The sequence below is a fragment of the Mustela lutreola genome, chromosome 10 (assembly GCF_030435805.1).
Source record: "Mustela lutreola isolate mMusLut2 chromosome 10, mMusLut2.pri, whole genome shotgun sequence".
Taxonomy (NCBI): Eukaryota; Metazoa; Chordata; class Mammalia; order Carnivora; family Mustelidae; genus Mustela; species Mustela lutreola.
The window spans coordinates 55,058,347-55,076,547 of NC_081299.1; the positions used below are offsets into that span (position 1 = coordinate 55,058,347).

The 18,201-nt window shown below is 34.0% G+C and overlaps 1 protein-coding gene across 3 annotated transcripts in view; it reads right to left on the reverse strand.

Moving 5' to 3' along the window:
- C10H1orf141 (chromosome 10 C1orf141 homolog) overlaps window positions 1-18,201 on the reverse strand; it is a 66,978-nt gene that overhangs the window by 12,653 nt on the left and 36,124 nt on the right. For all 3 annotated transcript variants that reach the window (XM_059136456.1, XM_059136457.1, XM_059136455.1), the window contains 3 exons: window positions 10,983-11,083; window positions 6,023-6,090; window positions 256-361 (listed from right to left, as the gene is read on the reverse strand). In XM_059136456.1, coding sequence (XP_058992439.1) covers window positions 256-361; window positions 6,023-6,090; window positions 10,983-11,083 — 275 coding nt within the window. The remainder of the gene's footprint in view (window positions 1-255; window positions 362-6,022; window positions 6,091-10,982; window positions 11,084-18,201) is intronic.

The window sequence follows — 18,201 nt, forward strand, 5'->3', positions numbered from 1 at the left end:
GTGACTGGAATCAGTGAGGATAAAGAGACAGAATAGAAGTCTGGAAAAATCTTATATACCATACTAAGGAATCTTGATTTTACCATTTTGTAATAGAATGAATAACATCATTCAGATGTTATTAAGTAGAGAAATAATGTGGTGATATGATCAGATACTGATATTCTTTGGTTAAAAATTTTCTTAATACTTATATCTTAAAGTTAGATGCAGTTAATTTTCAGCTATTTCCATATAAAAATGCAAAATATATACCTGCAAATAAAGTAGAGTCTTTTTCCTTCTTATAAGCTTTGGATTGAATCCTGCGTACAGGAGAAATGACTGTAGGACCCAGTGTTCTTCTACATGGTTGTGTATTCTGTGGATGTAAGTAGCACAAAGCGTTAGCATTCTTCACCTAAACATCGGGGAAAATAGAAAACTACCTTAGAAATTATTCCTTTCCAGATATATTGATAAATAATTTAAATTTAATTATTCACATTTGGCATATCTAATTATGAAAACTAACAGCTGTTTGGTTCTTTAAATACTTCCAAATATAATGTTCACTTAATCCTCAAAAGCACCCCTATGATATGTTAATAACTCTTGATAGAGGAGGAAACAAATCACAAAAATTAAAAAATTGGTCTATGTTCACACTTCTTGCTAACTTTTATTTTCTTTGTCTCCATTATATTCACATATAAAATTTATTTCTCCAAATAAAAGGAAAGTGTGAAGTTCAAATACTGAGCCAAAAAAGCCTTCTTAGTTTAAACAGAAACTTTACTCATACATAGAGTAGATGCAGCAGTATACTTCTGAGTAAAAGGGGAAAACAGGAAAAAGTGATCTAGCCTTTCCTAGGTTAGTGTCTCAGATACTATTAGATGTCTAATATAGAGGGAGATTTTGGTGATCTACTCTATCCTTACAAAGATTATTGATGTTTTTATTTTAACAATTAGCTTGGTCAGGTTCAAAATGCCCTCTGTCTTTGGAGCAGCAGCTCAAATCTCAGTTCAGTTGTTATATCCTTAGCTGGGTTGCCTGCAATCTCCCTAAACATGCATGGTTCAGGGGTCAGTGAGAGACTTGGATAGGGGCTACCTACCATCTTTGGCTCTCTTCCATTAGTCCTCCTTCTTTTTTTTTTTTTAACCTTTTTTAACCTTTTTAACCTTTCTTATTTTTTTATTTTTATTTTTTATATTGTGTAAGTCACCATAAAATACATATTAGTTTTTGATGCAGTGGTCCAAGTTTCATTGTTATGTACAATATCCAGTGCTCCATGCAATATGAGCCCTCCTTAATAACCATCACCAGACTCACCCATCCCCCCATGACCCTTCGCTCTAAAACCCTCAGTTTGCTTCTCAGAGTCCACAGTTTCTCATGGTTCATCTCCCCATCCAGTTTCCCCCAATTCACTTTTCCTTTGCTTCTCCTAATGTCCTCCATGTCATTCCTTATGTTCCACAAGTAAGTGAAACCATATGGTAATTGACTTTCTCTGCTTGACTTATTTCACTCAGCATAATGTCCTCCAGTCCCATCCATATTGATGCAAAAGTTGGGTATTCATCCTTTCTGATGGCTGAGTAAAAGCTTCAGTTGTCCTGAACATTGCTCTCTAGCTCTTCTGGCCAGAAAATTACATAAAAGTTTTCCATTGGCGTTTTAGATGCCCCATGCAGTGCTAATTTCATCCACCCTTCAAGCTAAAAGCCATAAAAATAGCAACTTTGCTCTCAACTTTGCTCTATGCTTTTTCTTTGTCACCTTCTTTTGTTTACTCTTTAGGGTCTTCAGGTGGCTTGTGCGTGCAGGCACACGTGTGTGTGTGTGTGTGTGTGTGTGTGTGTGTGTGTCTTGTGAGTATCTTGTCTAGAGTTTATAGTCATTGAGATGGGATGGTATAATAGGGACTTACTCAGCAATACTGCCTCAGAATTCTCCAGAGCTTTTACTACTTCCATTATCTTTTCCAGTTGCATTGCTCAGTACTTGCATTAAAACAATACAATATTATTTGTAAATAATAATGGTGACAAGTGTCACTCTTGCCATGCCATAGATTAATGTATTATCATTAATTATGAAATTGGTTATTAGCTTTATATACGTATAATTTGTAAAATTATGTTGATATTCTTTATCATATTAAGTATTTTCTGTAGTCTTATCAAAGATGGTTATTGAATTTATCAATTGTATTTGAATCTTTTGGTATTAAAGTTGTTTTCCAATGAAACTCCAGGCTTAAAATTGGCAGATATTTAGGGTGAGAATGAAAATAAAAGTTGGAATTTCTGAACCAGTTGTCACTTCCCCCATTTCCCACTTACTCTAGCCCACATACAAAGTTATAGGAAATTGTATTTAATTAATCCCAGGATAAAATAAGTGCTCTTCTGCTACTGAACTTACTGCTAATATGAGTTTGGTTCCCAGGATGAAACTCTCTACATTTTAGCATCTGAAATACAGACTACCAGTCAAACTACCTGCTCTCTGCCCTTTTATGCTAAAGTAAAGCTAGCTGGTTGAGAATTCTGGTGTATACACAGAAGAGCTGGTTCTCAATTCTAAAGAAATGCTTATTTATAAAATTAATAGCAGTTTCATAAAAAGATTAACCCATATCTTCAGTCTTAAATATGAATAAATGAAGATTTATCATATATAATAAAAATCAGTAATTTCAGAAATACCCATCATGATAAATAAAAGGAACACTAACAACAGAAAAGAGAGGATAATTCAAGAAACAGAAAGTAACTTAAGAAAATGAACTCTAATATCCTCAGAAAACATTGAGAACAAATATAATGGGAGACTATGAAAAGAAAAAAACAACTAAGAACAAGAAAGAAATTTAAAATGTCATTACCAAACCAAAATGAAGTAAAAAGATCAAAATAAAGGGCAAATTTTCAGAGACCAAAAAAAAAAAAAAAAAATAGAGAATAGCAATATAGAGGATCAGTCAAAGAAATCTATTATCTGACCATTAGAGAACAGAGAAAATAGTGGAAAGGGAACTGGAAAAGAAATGACAGAAAGACATTTTTGAGACCTAAAGAAAGACATTTGAATTTATAGTGGAGTTTATAGAACACTGAACAGAATGAATTGAAGTAAAATTACCACACTCAGACATATCCTTAGACCATTCCAAAACAACATTAATAAAGAGAAGATTCTAGAAGATTACAGAAAAAAAAAAAGTAAGATGACTTACAAAAGACTGAAAACTTTTCATTAGCACCATTGAATGACATAGAACAGTGGAGCAATGTCATCAAAGTTTAGGGAAAAAAATAATTTTAAACATATAATTTGACTCAGCTAAATTATCATTCATATACATGGGAAAAATAAGTAAATGACATTTCTAGGGAAGTTTCTTGAAGAAATATTCTAGGAAAATAAAGATGAAATCCAAGAAGAAATAAGACATGGAGTACTAGAATCTGGCAACTAAACCAGGAATGGAATGACCCAGTGACAACTCCAGAGCAGGCTTAAGAATAATGGATCAAATTTAGAACAAAAGTCACGGGACTCCAACGAACAATTCCTCCAAGAAGATTGGAATGAATTCCACTCAATAGAGAGAACAAATAAGGAAGCTTGACTGTATCCACATATAATGAGAAAGTTACATGTTTCTTTTTCAGAGGCGGCATATCTTAGAGGTAAAGAGTATGTATCAGACTGTTAGGTTCTTCCTAGCTCTGTTCTTTATAATTTGATCTCGGCCAAATTACTTATCTTCTTTGTGCCTCTTTCTTTCTCATCTATAAAATAGGAATAAAAATAGTACTTATTCATTGAGTTGTTGGAGATGTAAATTATACACACACACACACACACACATACATATATATATATATACAGATATATATGCATTTATATACTATAGAAGTACTATAAGTACTATATGGATGTTTGCTATTATTATCATTCTCCACAAGAAAAAAAAGCCAACTAGAATATTCAGGAAAAAATACAAAAGTTTCCAGGACCGTCAAATTCTCAATGTGAGGCAGACTAACATATAGCATTGCTTTTTGAATAAGTGATGGAGAATAAGCAAAGGGATCCTTTGTTTTTACATTTTACTCATTGAGAAGAACAGTAATCCTAGCACATTACTTTGTTCTGCAATGAATGATTATTTACAATGTCACAGTAACATAGATATTATTTATAGTTTTGAGTTTTAGAATTAACCTATAGACAAAACATGAGGGTGCCAACATAATTGCAAGTTGATACAATCATTGACCTCAATAATGTAAAAGTAAATATATACTTGACTTAGGGAAGAAGGTGTGGAGGAGAGTGGGAGAAAAGAATGGGACTGCTAAAATCTTCATCTTATGTAAAGGGGAATAGGAGTTAATGACTAAAGTTGAAACAAAAGAATAAATATTTAGATATTTTATAAGTGCAAAAGTTAACTATCAAAAATAAGAAAATGGAAAGAAAGAAGACAAAAGAAGAGAAAAAAAGAGAAGAGGAAAAAAAGGAAGGAAAAAATGGGGAGAAGTGTAGAGCAGTGTAAATAAGCTAATTTAAGTATATATTACTGATTATTCAGTAGATAATATTTAAAGTAGATAAATAAAAAAATAGTAGTAGAAGCTCATTCTTTAAAATTATGGAGTTAATCATAAGAGAAATTAAAACCCCCCTAAAAGTTAAACATGGTTACCTTTAAAAAGGGAAAATTAGAACAAAAAGTACAGGATGGAAGTGCTTTGTGTTCTTATTAGCTTTTCTGTATTATTTAATTTTTAATATTCATATGAATATTTCAATTTAATTTTTAAAAATTAAAATGTTACATTTTTCTAAAAGATGGTAATAAATTTATTATTATGAGTAAACTTATGATGTTACAATATATATTTATTGAAAGATTTTTTTAAAAAATGTGAACCTAAATAAAACATGTAGTTGAGGATAAAATAGTCCAGACAATGGATGCTGTAAATCTTCTTAAAAATTATAAAAGGTGGCAATATGCAACAAAAATTATAATGTCATTAATTATGGTCCAAAGTATGTATTTCTTCATGTTTCATCCTCCATGTTAGCAATAATCAGGGTTAGTAATAAATTAATTAATACCTAGGAAACTCCTTTTTAAATTTTTTTTTATTTTTTAATTTATTTTTTATTTATTTTCAGCATAACAGTATTCATTATTTTTGTACCACACCCAGTGCTCCATGCAATCTGTGCCCTCTCTAATACCCACCACCTGGTACCCCAACCTCCCACCCCCTACCTCTTCAAAACCCTCAGATTGTTTTTCAGAGTCCTAAGAAACTCTTTTAAATGACTTTCCTTGCTGATTCTCTAGTTAACTTCTTTTTCTAGTATCCTGGATAAAACTTAATGAATATCCAAGGCATGCGCAGTGCTCAAGGCTAGTCAACTACTTTTCAAGATGCCCTTGAACCTCTGCTCAAATGGTTATCAAGAGTCAATACTGTTGTCAAATCACATTGTGTATTACTCTTCAATACTTCAATTATACTTAAGTAAAAAAAAAGAGTCAGTATTGTTGGTCCCAAACCTGTTTATGGTTAATTGTTACTGTAATTATATAATTTAAATAACCATAGCATGCTCAAAAAAAAATGATCTTGGCTATACATGAAAAGATTACAAATGGATTTGTATTTTCATATTTTAAATTGAAATTAAATATTTAATTATGCTTGTAGAGTTTTTTATGATGTCCTGTTTTAACTGACTTTATGATAACTGTTATTCCTTATCATACTTGGTAAAAAATTTCTGCTGTATGGACTGTCAAGAGAATAATATATTATTTTCTGTATTATCTCTGTACATAAAGTTATAGTAATATCAAAGATAAAATCACCTTAAGACTTTATATTTTTAATCCTAAAATACATTTGAATTTGGGACTTACAGAAGTATACATAAAATTGTCAGCACTAATCTGAATTTCTACCAAGTAACTGTTAAGTGGACAAATTAAACCTACCTCAGCTGTATCCTTAAGATAAAGGAAAGGTCTAAATGATCTTGATTTCAGATTTTCTTTCACAGGCTCTATAGAAACAAATACAATTACAAATGATATTTCCATACTATTTGACTACTTCTAACTATCAATAAACTATTTTCTCTACTTCTAGTAAACTTTTTAGTAATTTGATAAACTTAGGTGCTTGTGTTGCTTTATATTTATATTTTCAGAGCTAAATATATTCTATTTTGCTTTAAAAGTGAGTTTCTATTAACAGAATACAACTTTTGATTATTTACTTCTAGCTATCTATCAGAAACTATGGGAGGTCAGAACTATGACCTCAGAACACACGACAAAGTGCCATCTTCAGGGGGAAAAATGGATTTCTAAATAAAATGGAATCACACTAATTAAAGGAATCTTTTCACTCATTATTCCTATGAAGAGAGAAGTATTCTCCTCAAACTGAATCCCCCCCTAAACTCTAATTATGTATTAATCTGGATTATCCTTTAGTCAAGCATACAGACAGGTACAGACATTGGATTTAGATAGCCTGGGACCACCCCCTACATTTTTGTCTGTAAGTCCTGTAGCCTTGGGTTGAGTTATTTAACTTTGGTGAGCCTTAGTTTTCTCATTTGTTAAGGGGAAATAATGGCACTTACCTTAAAGCAGTGCTGTGAGGATTAAAGGAGATAATTGATGTAACAAACTTAATAGGAGTATCTGGCATTCATTCAATCAATAATTATTTATTGATCACTTACTATGTGCCAAGTACTGGTGTTGGACTCACTTACGACCCATCACCCCTTCTTTCTTTTCTATTTCTCCCTTTTGGAATGAGAATGCCTATCCTGTGCTTGTCTGAGCTTTGCATTTTGCAAGTACACATATTGTTGGTTCCAGGGGTTTACAGGTAGAGAGGAATTTTGCATCAAGAGGAATCATACCTTGAGTCTCATCCATGTCTGATTTACATAATATTTAGATAAAACTCTGGATTTTAACAATAACATAAAAAGTCAGATGTCAGTAAAATAACTGAAGTGTTCTAAGATGCTTTTTTTTTTTGTCCAGAATGAGGGTAATACTAAATTCTAAAAGTCTAGATTGGGTAACTATTTACTATATGTTGGCTAACTGGACATAATAAAAAGATAATAGAATAAAAAAATTAAAAAAGAATAGAAACAGAGTATATAACTTCCAAATTAATAAATGGAAAAGTGAAACTTAAAAAATTCAATCCTAGAGAAAAACATGAGAAACAGGGGGGAAAAGCATAGAAATAAAAGAGCAAATAAAGAACAAAATAAGATGGTAAAATTAAATCCAAAGATATCAGCAATGACATTAAGTGCAAATGGACTAAGAGTTCCATTTCAAAGACAAAGATTACCACAGTAGGTTATTACATTTAATAGTATGATATTTACAAGAGATAAATCTAGATTACATTGTTAAAAGAGGGTATTAAAATGATGGGAAAAGATATACCATGTAATGGTAGCCAAAAGAAAGCTGGGATAGCTACAGTAATATTAGATAATAAGACAATTACTTTATAATTAAGAAGGGTTCGATTCACTAGATACATAATAATTTTAAATTTTATGTAATGGATAACATCACCTAAAGGATTAAAAAAAAATCTATAAAGCAAAATTTGACACTACAAGGAAAAATGCAAGTCTGAAATTTCTCACAAACTATCAGAAGAGCAAACAGAAAAATCAATAAGGATATAAAAGAGTTGAAAAATACGGGCTACAAATTTGACTTAAAAGACATATTCAGAGCACTCTACTCAACTACTGTAGGATATACATTATTTTCAAGCACATACAGAGCATTTACAATTAACCATATAGTGAATGACAAACACACATTAATTACATAGGACTGAAATCATATGGACTGTATCCTCAAACAACCATGGAATTGTGCTAAAAAGCTATAGTCAAAAGGATAATTAGAAAAACCTCAAATAGGGGCACCTGGGTGGTTCAGTCATTGGGTGTCTGCCTTGGGCTCAGGTCAAGATCCCAGGGTCGTGGGATCAAGCCCTGCATTGGGCTCCCTGCTCAGTGGGAAGCCTGCTTCCCCCTCTCCCACTTCCCCTGCTTGTGTTCCCCTCTCTTGCTGTGCCTCTCTCTGTCAAATAATAAAATCTTAAAAAAAAAAAAAAAGAAAGAAAGAAAGAAAGAAAAGCCTCAAATAGGGACGCCTAGATGGCTCAGTTGGTTAAGCACCTGCTTTCGGCTTAGGTCATGATCCCAAGATCCTGGGATCAAGTCTCCCAACGGGGCCCCTGCTCAGCAGGGAGCCTCTTTCTCCCTTTGCCTGCTTCTCCCCCTGCTTGTGCTCACTCACTCTGACAAATAAAAAAAAATCTTAATAAAAAAAAAGATAAGTCTCAAGTACTTTGAGTGGAGACATATACTTCTAAATAACTAATGGGTAAGAGAAAAAAAATCATAATGGAAAATAAAATACCCATGATATTCTCAGAGAACAAAATTAGAAGACTTGCTCTACAAGATTCAAGGGTTATTTTAAGCTACATATATTAATGTGATACGGCATTAATGGTAAATAGACAAATAATGAAACAGAATAAGAGTTCCAGAGCAAAGAGCCCAGAGCACTAGGGAAAGAATAGCCTTTTAAATTACATGCTGAGATACCTATATTTGACCCTTACCTCACTCAAAATTTAATCCTGGGTAGAGTTTAGGCCTAAATATAAAAAGAAGAACTAAAGTCTTTTCTAAGATAACTAGGAGAAGGTCTTCATGACCACAGAGTAGAGAAACATTTCTTAAATATGGAACAAAAAATACTTATCAAATGGGGGAAAGATCTGGTATATTTAAAGTCAAAGAATTTCATCAAAAAGACACCATAGAATGAAAAAAAGAGAGAGAGAAAAGGGAAGATATTCATGATATATAAAACCAACAAAAAACTAGTGAGTAGAATATATAAAGAAATCAATGAGAAAAGGACAAAAACCTACTTTTAAAATGAGCTAAGGGGCACATGCGTGGCTCAGTTGACTAAGTGTCTGATTCTAGCTCTGGTCAAGAGCTCAGGATCCTGGGATCAAGAGCCACTTCAGGCTCCGTGCTCAGCAGGGAGTCTACTTCTTTCTCTCCCTCTGCCCCTCCCCCTGCTTATGCACACACACTCTCTTTCTCTCAAATAAATAAATAAAATTTTGGAAATAAAATGAGCTGAAGCTCAAATGATTTCTACAAGTGTAAGTTTAATTGATCCATAGTGTTATGAAGAAGTTCTCAAACTTAGTGGTAATCATGGAAGTGTAAATTAAAACATAATCATATACTAGTATGTGCACCAAAATAAAAATCAATTAATTCTGAATGTTAGCAAGAAAGCAGAACAAAAAGAACCCTCACAAATCTGATGGGAATACAGATTGGTACAACTACTTTGGAAAGTTTGCCAGTATTTATTATAGTTGAGGATAAGTACACTTGGCAATATAAATCCTGGATATACACTCTCAAGAAGTTTTAACATGTATACAGCAGGATGCATAAACAAGAATGTTCATTCAGCATTGTAATGGCTGACAAACCAAAAACCCAAAATTTCAACAGTAGAATAGATAAACTGTGATATACAGTTGATCCTTGAACGACCTAGGTTTGAACTACATGAGTCCATTTATCCATGGATATTTTTGATACAGTACAGTACTATAAATGCATTTTCTCTTCCTTATGATTTTCTTAATAACATTTTTTCTTTAGCATATTTTATTATAAGAATATATCATATAATAATACATACACAAAATATGTGTTTATATTATTAGAAAGGTTTCTGGTCAACAGTAGGTTATTAAGTTTTGGGGGAATCAAAAGTTATATGCAGATTTTTGACTGTGCAATGGAGTCAGTGCCTCTAACCCTCATGTTGTTCAAGGGTCAATTGTACACTATTTTAATGATAGAGAAGATAAATTAAGAGGAGAGACTGAAGAGTGATAGAGCAGAAAAACAAGATACATGGGATCCAAGATCCCAACGAGGAGAGTTTTAAGGAAGAGGGAGTGATCAACCAACTATATTTGTGTTGAAAAGTGGAAGAAAATGAAAACAGAGAAATATTTGTACTTTGCAATGGAGATCTTCAGTACTCTTGATCAGAGTAACTTCAGTAGAATGGTGGAAACAAAAACCAGACTGAAGTTGTCTGAAGTTTGAAGAAAAGCTGAGGAAGTAGAGACAGTGTATGCAAACAAATCCTTTGAGAATTTAAATGATTAAGTGTTTCAGAGAAATGAGGCAGTATATGGCAAGGTGGAGTCAAGGAGCCTCAGTCCAAGGGGTCAATGAGAATGATTCTTTGAATCCTTGAATTGAATGGTTCTTTGATAATCCCAGAGAAAGAAAAACAAAGGCAACACAAAACTCAAATTCTCTGAAGACCTGCAGCATGAGTTCCTAGCTTACAGATTCCTTAAATTTCAAAGAAAGATCCTTTACTTTACAGTTTCTATAAAATAAGTTTTTATTAAGCAAGATGTCCATACTTGATTTCTTTTTTTAACAGTAACAAGAAAACTCTAAGGGTTGACCTGAAAGGAAACTTAGATATTTTCTTTCTAGAAAAAGAAACATTAAAATTTATTCTTGATTTGTGACTTGTATAAATTGCCCATTCTGGTATTAAACATCACTTCCTCTTAGGAAATTCTCCTTTTTGACTCACTGAAATCTCTCATGCTGTCGTTATGAGCCCTATACTTTCAACCAATTTCTTTCAACAGAGACATCAAATTTTCAAGAACTTTTAAGACACACATTAATAAATAACAAAATAACAAAAAATAAATAAAATAAAATAAAATAACAAATAAAATAAAATAAAAGCACTCATTAATAAACTAAAGGAGAAGTAAATATGTTACACAGAGCATTACCTATTGACTTACTTTCTTGATTTTTTATATTTGTTGGTATAAAGTGTGATCTTAAATTTAACTTTTTGAAATCACTCTTTCTAGGTTCAGGTTCATTTTTGAAGAAGACATACCTAGAAAACATAAAATTAATCTAAATTAAAATAATCAGAAAAATCTATGAAACTAATCTAAAAAAATAAATTTGGAGAAATGTGGTTAAGTCCCAGTAATATAGATTAGATGTCATTGTATTAATAATACTACAATACAAAATGTAAAAAGATGGGACTAACCTGGAGATAAAAATATTGGTAATAATCACTTGAAGTACCGACAGATAGGAAACTGTTGTTGTCATAGGATTGGGGTAACTCTAGAAAACTATAGTTCATAAGCTGATTAACCTTTTAAAAATATGCTAGAAATTCATTAAATATTAGAGACATTGTCAGACCTGAGTTAAAGTCATGGGACACAGAGTTATGGTCAGCTCAGATACCAGAATAGTAGACCAGATAGGATGACACCACTTATTTATTGTAAAGGGCATTTTCCCCACTAAATCCTTGAACTGGCTATTGATGGTATGTAATAAAGTAAATAAAGTTATAATAATAAAATATTACATAATTCATATTTTGGACCACTAAATGCTGTGACTCAGTCATTCAACCGCAGAAACTCACCTTCAGTTGATATCTAATCTCAGATCTTTAAATATTACCTATAGACTGATGTCTCCCAGTTTTATAATTATAATTTATAATTTATAATCCCTCAAACTCTTCCCTGAGCTTCAGATTTATATATCCAACTGCTACATGACTTCTGCCGTTTAGGTATATTGCACATTGCACCGTTAGGTATATTGCACTCAAACATAACACATTGAAACCCAAATCCTTGCTTTTGCTTCCTTCCTAATCTGTTCCTCTTTGAGGCTTCCCCAGCTCCATTCAACCAGAAGCTTAGGCCAAAACTTGACAATGTATTTGATTTCTCTTTCTCTCATTCCCCATTCTCGACTGTTGAGAAATCTCACGGGATCTTTCTTTGAAACACATCCCAAATCCAACTACTACTTTCCTCATTACTTCTATCCTAGTCCAAGACACCTTCACCTCCCATCCAAGCTACTTCCATATGTCTCTTGCCTGCTGTTGGCTCTCTCTGCTACCACTCATCCCCTACAGTCTATTCCCCGTGCAACTATGGTGGCAACCATAAAATATGAATATGAGTGATAGTTCTCTGTTCTCTCCCATTGTTTCCTACTAGACTCAAATAAATTTCAAAATTCTCACTCCAAGACAGAACTGTCTCCCCATTGCTCATGTTTCTAAGTAAAGGAACTTCCATTGAATGCCCCTTTAGGGCTCTCTCTGTGCATACACAACCCCCCACCTTCACATTGAAGCAGAATGAATTTTTCCAGCTTTTTGGTCTAATGAGAAAGGAACTTAAGCTCCCACTTAAGAACCTTGGTATTTGCTCGTCCCTCTGCCTGCAATATTCTTCCCCTGGCTACTGCCAAAGTTTACTTCCTTAAGTTGTAAGAGAATTTTGTTAAGACTCTACTCAAATTTCCATGTCTTTAGAAAGATCTTTTCTGTCCCCTTCTCTAAAACAGTAATCCCTATCAATCTTAATTCCTTTAACTTACTATATTTTTCTTCATAGTATTTATCACTAGTGGGTTTATATTATACATTCATTTGTTCATTTAGTTTAATATCTGTCTCCTCATCTTATCTTAAAATGTAAATTGAAAGTTTGCTTTGCTCACTGTGGTAACTGACACGTAGTAAGTACATGTGTAATAACATGTTGAGTACACAAACTGTTCTGGTAAATTTTTATTAAACTTTCTTATAATCTTATAATTTCCAATGAGATTTTATTTTATTCTCTTTGGATTTTTCTTTAAATAATCATTTAATCTTCATAAAATGATTTATCTGTTCTTTTAAAAATACTTAATATTTTTGTCTTACGTTATTTAACATCACTGGCAAGGACTTCTAGAATAGTGCAGTTTAGTGAGACTGGGCATCCTTCTGCTTCCAATTTAAATGGGAATGTGTCAAGTGTTACACCCTAAGGATGATGTTGGCTATACAGTCTTGTTAAGGAGATCATTTTTTTTAGCCATATCTTACTAAATCATTTTTCAAATACATTTCCAGAATATATAGAGGTGTTTTTAGATATGAATTTCCGTATGGTGAACTAAAGAGTGTGGACTTTGGAGTTGGGGCTTACTTTGCATCTCAACTCTATGTGAACTTCTGCAGAACACTGATATCCTCTGAATTTCAGTCCTTCACAGGCCAAATGCAGGTAATAGCTACTTTATAGAGTTAGTATAAGAATTATGTAAAATAAAGTTTAGAAAGTCCTTAGCCAGTATTTGTGACATAGTAAGAGGCCAATGAATAGTACTTTTTAAACTTTTTATTATTCCTGAAATTTACTCCACTGAGTCACAGTAGAGTAATACTTATTTAGTACAGTGTTAGATTTTACTTTGTTAATACAGTAAGTTATTGAAAGGCACTATCCTGTTGTTTTAGAGAGGGTGACCAGATGATTTTTTACCCACAGCTGAGTAAAAAGTAACAATAAAGAGTCTGCATTCTTCAAAGACGCACCAACATTTGGGGCTAGACATTCCCCTCTTCTCCCAAGTAGCAGAAAACTGTAGTGGGGAGGGGGGGTATACCAGAATTATGTCATTAACCTCATAGAGTCTGCAGTAGCTTTTCCTTCTCTTTTCAGTGTTCAAGGGAGCAGGGAGGCTTGGGGTTTCCTAAGGAATTACTTATAAAGACAGACTTTTTCAAAAGGTAGAGTTTGCTGTCTCATTCTTCAGCTGCACACCTGTTAGCACACTTGCTGATTTGCCCTACGTTTAGCTATATAAAAACAAATTTGGAAGGTGGAATGGGAGGAGAAATCAGAGCACACTACATCCCATTGTTTTGCATGGCAAGGATGCTTGAGTTTCTGAAGGGGGAAAATGGACACTGAGATTCTAACTAGGCTTGGGTCATTTTGCTGGTACCGCATGCAGATTGCTGACTGCCAAGTTAGTGATCCTTAGCAAAAGAGGCTATGACATATACTGGAGGTGGAAGAGTTGAGGATGAATCTGAAGAGGTGTGGCTGAAGGAGGCTCTCCTTGGTTAGGGAACTGGTCTCTCTGAGGAACTATCACCCATGTCTCCTTAAAGAGTTAGGGTTTTTGTTTTGTTTTGTTTTGTTTTGTTTTTGTCTTCTTCTTCCAACTGTAAGGATTGCAATTTTTTGAGGGCAAGCACTATGTCAAATATAGAAATTCTGAGGTTCCTCTTCCTTTGGGACAAACACCATCTCCCACACCACCACCAAATACCTAACACAGTGTTACTATATAAGCACACAGGAAAAGCTTTTTTTTTTTTTTCCAATTGAAATATAGTTGAGCTATAATAATGTATTTGTTTTATGTATACAACATAATTATTTGAAATATGGTATATATTGTGAAATGATCACCACAATAAGTCTAGTTAATATCCATCACCATATCACATAGTCACAAACTTCTTTCTTATGATGAGAACTTTTAAGATCTATTCCCTTAGCAACTTTCAATGTGCAATGCAGTATTTTTTACTATAGCCACCATGTAGTACATTACATCCTCAGGACGTTTATTTATCTTATAAACTGGAGGTTTCTGTCTTTTGACCATCTCCACCCATTTCACCAGGAAGGCTCTTTGTGACTAGTGTTGCCTGGAAGATGACAAATAAGAAAGAAGAGGATAGCAGTAGCTAGGTTAAGTAAGAAGCGCTGTTCTTTCCTTCTCTCTCCTCTCTTACTCCTATACAGGGGTGGAGGAGGAGGGTGTGGTGCTGGTAAATATTTAATAACCTTTTTTCTCCAAGTGTAGTTTCAACATGTATGTTGATTGACATTTTCATTTACCTTAATGAATAACGTGAAAGTAAAACAATAAAGACATATCTTAGAATTTCATTCATTCCTTAATGGCACAAGCTACTTTCTTTTTGCTGAACCAGACAATAATTTTTGAATTCTAGAATATATCTTCAATTTTGTGTGCTATTCATAGTGTAATGGCTACAGCACAACCCACTTTTTTTTTTTTAAGATTTTATTTTATTTTATTTGACAGAGAGAAAGAGAGATCACAAGCAGGCAGAGGGGCAGGCAGAGAGAAAGGGGGAAGCAGGCTCCCTGCTGAGCAGAGAGGCCAATGTGGTGCTAGATCCCAGGACCCTGAGAGATCATGACCTGAGCCGAGGGCAGAGGCTTAACCCACTGAGCCACCCAGGCGCCCCCAAGACATACTTGTAAGTTTAATCGTCATCAACATTTTCTCCCTCACTTTCCCCCACTGTCTTAAATTTAGTCAAATAACAAATCAAGCCCCCCCCCCCTTTTGTACTGTTTGTTAATTCCTGTAGTGTAAATACACCCATGGCTGATTTCAAGATACTGATGGGACATCACTGAATGAGCAATTAAAAAGAAATGTGTAGTAACATGATATTATATAATAGTTCCGCCATATGGATACAATAGATGTAAATTATTTCAGCCACAGGTAATAGTAACATATAGTAAAATAATTAGGGATGGGTTTTGAGTATTGACTTTGTTTTTACTTTGTCATTGAATTTTTAGCTTACATAGTTTAACAATAATAACTTAACTATCTCATAGAATTCTGAAAACTCAACAGTTAGTTCTAACAAACTGGTAAGAGCTGACTTTAGCACATTTTCCTATACTAGAAGCACAAAAGATTATGAGAAGGAAGAGCGGGAGGTGAGCTAGAAAGACTACACTCACCTCCCACTCACTGGCTGTACTCCTTTTCCACTTCAGCTCCTGCAGTGTCAATAGACTGGCTAGACAGTAGAGGGAAAGCCTCAGCTAGCATGTGGAATCAAAATACTAAATTAGATTGACTTTTAATAACCAAAAGCGATCAGAATGAAATTGGAGAAATATAAAAACTGTTTTACGTTCCTGAGTTGAGAATAAGCAAATGAAACAATTAAGCTAATATTTTACTTTAGGTTTTAAAAAAAAATCTATATTCGTAAGTGAGATTTAGAATGGTTTTATGTTCTTGTAGTCAGACTTGAAGATCAAAGACATCTTTTTAAAAAGAACTGAAAGTATTCCATTTTTGTCTATGCTCAGAAACCATTTAAATAATTCTTTTTTTTTTTAAGATTTTATTTATTTATTTCAGAGAGAGAGAGAGAGAGAGAGAGAGCTCCAAAGCAGGCAAAGGAGCACAGGGAGAGGGAAACTCCCCTCTGAGCCAAGAGCCTGATGTGGGCCTTGATCCCATGAACCTGAGATCTCGACCTGAGCCAAAGGCAGCCACTTAACTGACTGAGCCACCCAGGTGCCTATTAAATAATTCTTTGAAACTTTGAAGAAATAGACCTCTGACATGGCTTCAAGATGATGGTTTTTTTTTTTTTTTTTAAGATTTTTATTTATTTATTTGACAGACAGAGATCACATGTAGGCAAAGAGGCAGGTAGCAAGAGAGGAAGGGAAGCAGGCTTCCCACTGAGCAGAGAGCCCGATGCGGGGCTCGATCCCAGGACCCTAGGATCATGACCTGAGCTGAAGGCAGAGGCTTTAACCCACTGAGCCACCCATGTGCCCCAAGATGATAGTTTTGTAAAAGATAGTTATTTGACTATTTCTCAAAATTTCATAGTTATTAATTTACTTATGTCTTCATTTTCTTTTCTTTTCTTTTCCTTTTTTCTTTCTTTTCTTTTCTTTTTAATTTGACAGACAGAGATCACAAGTAGCCAGAGAGGCAGGCAGAGAGAGAGGAAGGGAAGCAGGCTCCCTGCTGAGCAGAGAGCCGGATGCGGCGATACCAGGACCCTGGGATCATGACCTGTGCCAAAGGCAGAGAGGCTTTAACCCACTGAGCCACCCAGGTTCTCCTATGTCTTCATTTTCTTGCTGAGGCTCTTTACCCATTTATACTTCTCCAGATTATTCATTATTACACCCATGTTTCAAAGCAGCATAGTTATACAAAGAACTCATTATAATTATTTTAATTTCTTCTATATTCATAGTTCTGTAGGTTTTTATTCATTACAGATACTGTGCCTTTATGTTGCCTATTTTTCCTCTTCAATTTCTCAAATTATGGTCATTTTAATATTCTTCAGGGAGGTGTTAGACATGCTAATTTTGTAAAATGCTTTTAAAAGTTCAGTATGCTTATGAGAGGAAAGCCAAAAGTTGGTTGAAGTACTAGGAAATGATGGTTTTTTTTTTTTTTTTGTCTTTCAATAAATGCATGCTTAACATGATTTAGAAGAAATAAATCAAACCAAATGCTAGATATTTGGTTAATAAGATTAATTATACACAAACTCTGTCCTCGAGTGATCATGATTTTCTTTTCTAGTTTACATAATCCCTTGTCATATTGTTTTATTTCTTTTTAAAAACTTTATTATATGGATTAATTTTGTGAATTTAGTTGAGGAATAACCTAAATTATAAATCCTAATACCTAGAAGCAGATAGACTTATGGAGTAGACAAAATGGGTACATACACAGGGTCCTTCTAAGCCCACAGGGACCTGGATACGGTGCTCTCCTTCTCACTGAAAAATAAGCCCAAAGTATTTTTATCACTCAGTTTGTAAAGGAATAGGGGGGTGGGGTGTCACAGTTTCTGTCATTATATCTCCAAACTTCTTTCCTAAAAGTAGGTGCAAAGAACTGTGAAAGTTCTGAGATTTGACCCTACTTACAAGCTAACAAATTAGCCTACCACAGTTTCATCTATGCTTGTGAAGTAGACTCCTGAGTCAGAGGCAAGGGTCAATTATCTTACAGTTTCACTTATTTGTGGAGCATAACAAATAGCATGGAGGACAAGGGGAGATGGAGAGGAGAAGGGAGTTGAGGGAAATTGGAAGGGGATGTGTACCATGAGAGACTCTGGACTCTGAAAAACAATCTGAGGGTTTTGAAGGTGGGAAGTTGGGGGAACTAGGTGGTAGGTATTAGAAAGGGCACGGATTGCATGGAGCACTGGGTGTGGTGCAAAAACAATGAATACTGTTACACTGAAAAGAAATAAATATATTTTTTAAAAAGCCGAATTATGGCTCACATTGATAGGAATAGCATTTTCTGCACCAGTTCTCTGAACCCCAGCTCCACAGGACATTAAGC